Consider the following 4495-nt stretch of genomic DNA (forward strand, 5'->3'; position numbering starts at 1 on the left):
AAAAAAAAAAAAAAGAGCAGATGAAAAAAATCATTCAAGTGAACAAGAACGAACTAGTAAGTACTGGCTACTGGAGACCAAATTTTATTCATCTTTCCTACTCAGAAACCTAAAGAAAACAAAAACCATGACTGGAAACATTGCAAAGAAGGGTTTGCAACGGTATATGTCCCAACTTCAGCGCCATCCATTAAGAACCAAGGTAATCTCTTTCTCTTTAATCTGCTAAATTGGGTGTTTTTAAATTCAATTTTGTTGTAGAATTTCTGAGTTTTTGTTAATTTTTATGTTTGATGATAATTTCAGGCTTTTACTGCTGGGATTTTATCAGCAATAAGTGACATAGTCTCTCAGAAACTTTCTGGCATCCAAAAGCTTCAAATTCGACGTATTTTGCTCAAAGTGGTATAATTTTTGCTATTTTACTGTTAAAAAGAACTAGTTCTTGACTATCAATTATTCAATTGCTTTTAGGGTTTTGAATTCAAAAGAAAAGATTTTGCCTTTCTTTTGCTTAGTTTCTTCAATTTTGAATTGATCCCAAATTCCCATTTTAGTTTATAAATATTTGACTTGTTTAATTTTGCCCTTTATTGAGCTTTTAGTTGTGACGCAATGGGTGATGAATTGTGTTCTGTAGAATTATCTTCTTTTTACTTTGAAAGTTAACCTTGTATTGATTTTATTAGTTCAAACATCAGTCTATGTGAAATTATAGTGTTTCAATATTTCATAGTTGATTTGTCTTAGCTATATCTTCAATTCTTTTGCAGCCAATTGACTACTTTAATTAGCATCGTTACACACCTCTTAACTTGAAAAGAGTAGTTCTTTAACTCCATCTTGATAATCAAGAAAAGAATAATTAATTAGTGAAAATTAGAAAGTCAAAATGTAATCATGGATTGAAGATAATGAAGCACGAAAGTGTGCTGTGTGCGGAGTGTTGGTTAGTTAGAATTCCTTGTCATAAAATATGATTAAAATAAAGGATCATTAAGCTGTTTGCTTTCTGGTGGGTGTTTCGACCGGAATTTATAATATGTCAGGAGCTTCTTTGCTGCTATAACACTATGTTACTTGGACTAAAAATACTTGGACTGATTTTCGAATGCGGTATAGAAGTACAATATGACGTTTGGGGCTTCAAATTAGACTAAAGATTGATAACCTCGTTAGAGGATTAGTTAGTATCTTATAGTTTTGTGTATGATTCAAACTATATTTGTTACTCATTTACATTTACCAATGAATGTGCACTTAATGCAGCTTTTTGGATTTGCTTATCTTGGACCATTCGGCCATTTCTTTCACATGTTACTTGATAAGGTTTTCAAGGGGAAGAGGGATCCAAAGACAGTGGCGAAGAAGGTATCTTAAACATCATTTACTATCTAAACCGAGTGTAAAGACTGTAAAAGTTGATGAGCTGCTGTTTACAATATGTTGCTTTAACATTTCACCTTAAGATTTGTGTTGACTCAATGAATTAGGGACTTGAAACTTTTTTAGACTAAAAGATTGGGATTTTTTCATGTGATGGATGAGTTTGATACATGGACGTCAGGTTGTGTAGCTATGTCCAACACTTGTCATCAAGTGTGAGTAACACACTTATTTAAGATTTTAGCGCAAACTTTGGTTTCAGTGTGCCTGAGTTCATGCTAAAGGGATCTCTTGTTGTGGTCCTGTGAAGAATGAAGATTACAGTGACTCATTGATCTACATCATGTTTGTCAAACTGGGACTCGTCAAAGATCATGTTTTATTGATTAGATGTACTTTTACATGCTTTTAGCATCTTTCGGGAAGGGGCTGAGACAAGGAAATAGTGAGATCAATAATATCACCTCTAATCTGATCCCCTTCCATGTTTCTACTGTTAATCCAAAAGGAAGAGAGTACGAGAAATGCTCATATAATATTTTTTCTCTCTGTATGTTACAGGTTGTTTTGGAACAATTGACTGTTTCTCCATTGAACAACATGCTTTTTATGATATATTATGGATGGATCGTGGAGGGTAAGCTGATTTCATTTTATTATGTGCATATTTTAGCGACGATGTTAAACTGAGTGTCGATTATACTTCAAAATTAGGAGAATTTTTCTTTCTTATTTCTTGCTCTCTGGTATCACAACCTGATCATATTGCTTGGACAGTTGGGTAAGTCTGACAGTCATAAGGTTCAAAATGCTGGACATCATGCAACTATACTTTTATCTGCTAATGTAGTCTATTGGTCATCTCCTCTTCCCACTACTATGATGATAATACCAATTCAGTTGTATCTTAATAACTATATCTGTTTGAAAGCAATGAGCAGCCATATCTTTTGATAGTTGACTAATGCTATGGATCTAATAACGTTGACCATCATTATTACTTTGTGAAATGCAGGAAGACCCTTTACCCAGGTCCGAAGTAGAATTCGGAAAGATTATCCATCTGTTCAGCTGACAGCATGGACGGTATTACACAGATATTTTCCTAAATTCAGTCTTTTGTATGGTAGAACTCTGATATATTTACAAGTCTAACGTTCTCCATTTGATGATTGTTCAGTTTTGGCCAGTTTTTGGTTGGATAAATCACCAGTACGTGCCATTGCATTTACGTGTGATCTTCCAGAGCATGGTCGCTTTTTGCTGGTAATTGACTATATACTTGACTTCCGTGTTACCAAAATTCTTCATTTTACCTCAAGTATCCGTGTCAGATTCTAACACTCCCAAAATGGGTGTGGTCATCTAGAACTTTGACACTTCATTTTGGGTCAAAACTCAAGGAAATTTTACATGAAATAGCCGAGTTAGACACTTGGAGACTTGGAGTCTCAGACACATGCCCATGTCGGGCACAAGTATACAAGTCCCGTGTAACATAGTTTTGTCTTTCCCTTTTTTCCCCCTTGTGTTTTTGTGCGTGTATATACATATAAAAGTTAACAAAGCAATACCTACTCGGTTTCCTTTTGACTTCTCAGGGGAATATTTCTGAACTTAAGAGCAAGGTCCATGCTTCTTACCAAAGCTTGAGGAAACTAAAGCACGGAATGTAACTAGCTCCTCATTGGCCACCAGGAAGTAGCTCTCCCTGATTGGTCGACATGAGCGAAATTAATGCCTATCCTATTGGTATGTTTTACATCAAAAAGCGCAGATGGTTGGATTTGTTGGAGTTGAATTGCTATAGTGGATATTCTGAAATGTACATTGTAAACCTGCATATAAGTTCTTGCAAGGCCTATTATCTTCTTAGGCGGTAGCTACATTGAATCTAGTGATGTTTCTGTCATTTTAATCCAACAAAAGCTAGTGTCTTATGGGAATAAAAGATTTATACAGAAATTAAGGTGGTTCCTTGTACTAGATTTGGAACCTGCATATGCGTTGTACTAGAATGCACTTCTTTATGATACTCCCTCCATCCCAAGTGAATTGCAACAAATGTCATTTTGAGATGTCCCAATGTAGTTGCAATATATTCTTTTTAGTGAACTTTCGTCTCTTATATTGGGCCTACACCTGCTCGCCTACTTTTTTTCTCTCTTACTTTTTCACTCTGTTAATAGCACTTGTAGCCATTGTAGCAGCTTAACTCCAATCAAGGGAGTATTTGATTATTGATGCATATTTTGAATCAGGATTACAGTTTAAACGTGTATTGTTTTTCGAGGGTGGACAAACAATGAGTCTTGTTTGCACCCCGCGTGATGAAGGGCTTTGATGTGAAGTAACATATAAGAAATTTAACATGCAGAATCAAGTACTTTGTGTAGATAAATTTGTTGTTTGGTTATGCTTTTCTGATAGGAGCATGCGTAGGCCTTAGAGTGTAACCAGAATTCTCTACAGTTAACGGTCTAGTCACTTAGGGAATCAAATGTGGCGACGGGTGGTTTTGGAGATACATATTCTGCTTTTTGGGTCTCAGTTTAGTAACTGGGTAGTTCAGATAATCAGAGTGGATTCTATTTTTGTAGAGTACTCCCGCTAGTGTAATACACATGAAAGTATGTATGACATTGGAGATTAAGATTCGTGATGAAGACTGTGAAAACTGAGAAGGGCAGTATAAGACTTCCTGGTGCAATTAACTTTTGCCTAATTTAGGTTTGAAGAAGGTTGTCAATAGTCAAAACATATAGTATTTTCTGTCTTTTTTGCAGAGTTCTTCCATATATTGCGTTGGTGTACATTCCTGATTGTATTTAGCATTGCATTTACACTGACTAAGTTTCTTTCTTAATAATGTTAAAATAAAGGACTTTATTGAAATGGATGTTTCAAAAGTCAACTTAGTGAATCTAGCTATAAGCGTATAAGCCAAGCTTTTGAGAATAAGGTAAGAGTACAAGGAAAAACCCCAGTGCTAAGAATAATAGCGGCAAGATTTGAATATGTAGTAAGGTAGGAATTTTACCACTAGACGCATATTACTTGAAGTTACCGAGTACCTTATGTTACTCGGTCGTGATTGTTTAATAAAAAA

At 35.2% G+C, this 4495-nt stretch overlaps 1 protein-coding gene across 1 annotated transcript; it reads left to right on the forward strand.

The window, feature by feature from the left end:
* On the forward strand, positions 1-3372 carry LOC104900971 (peroxisomal membrane protein PMP22). The gene is made up of 7 exons (XM_010688511.3): positions 1-202; positions 307-405; positions 1270-1371; positions 1948-2023; positions 2402-2472; positions 2567-2652; positions 2988-3372. The coding sequence occupies exons 1-7, from the start codon at positions 128-130 to the stop codon at positions 3037-3039; spliced, it is 561 nt and encodes a 186-aa protein (XP_010686813.1). The 5' UTR covers positions 1-127; the 3' UTR covers positions 3040-3372.
* The last annotated feature ends 1123 nt before the right edge of the window (positions 3373-4495 follow it).

The sequence above is a fragment of the Beta vulgaris genome, chromosome 8 (genome assembly GCF_026745355.1).
Source record: "Beta vulgaris subsp. vulgaris cultivar EL10 chromosome 8, EL10.2, whole genome shotgun sequence".
Classification (NCBI taxonomy): Eukaryota; Viridiplantae; Streptophyta; class Magnoliopsida; order Caryophyllales; family Amaranthaceae; genus Beta; species Beta vulgaris.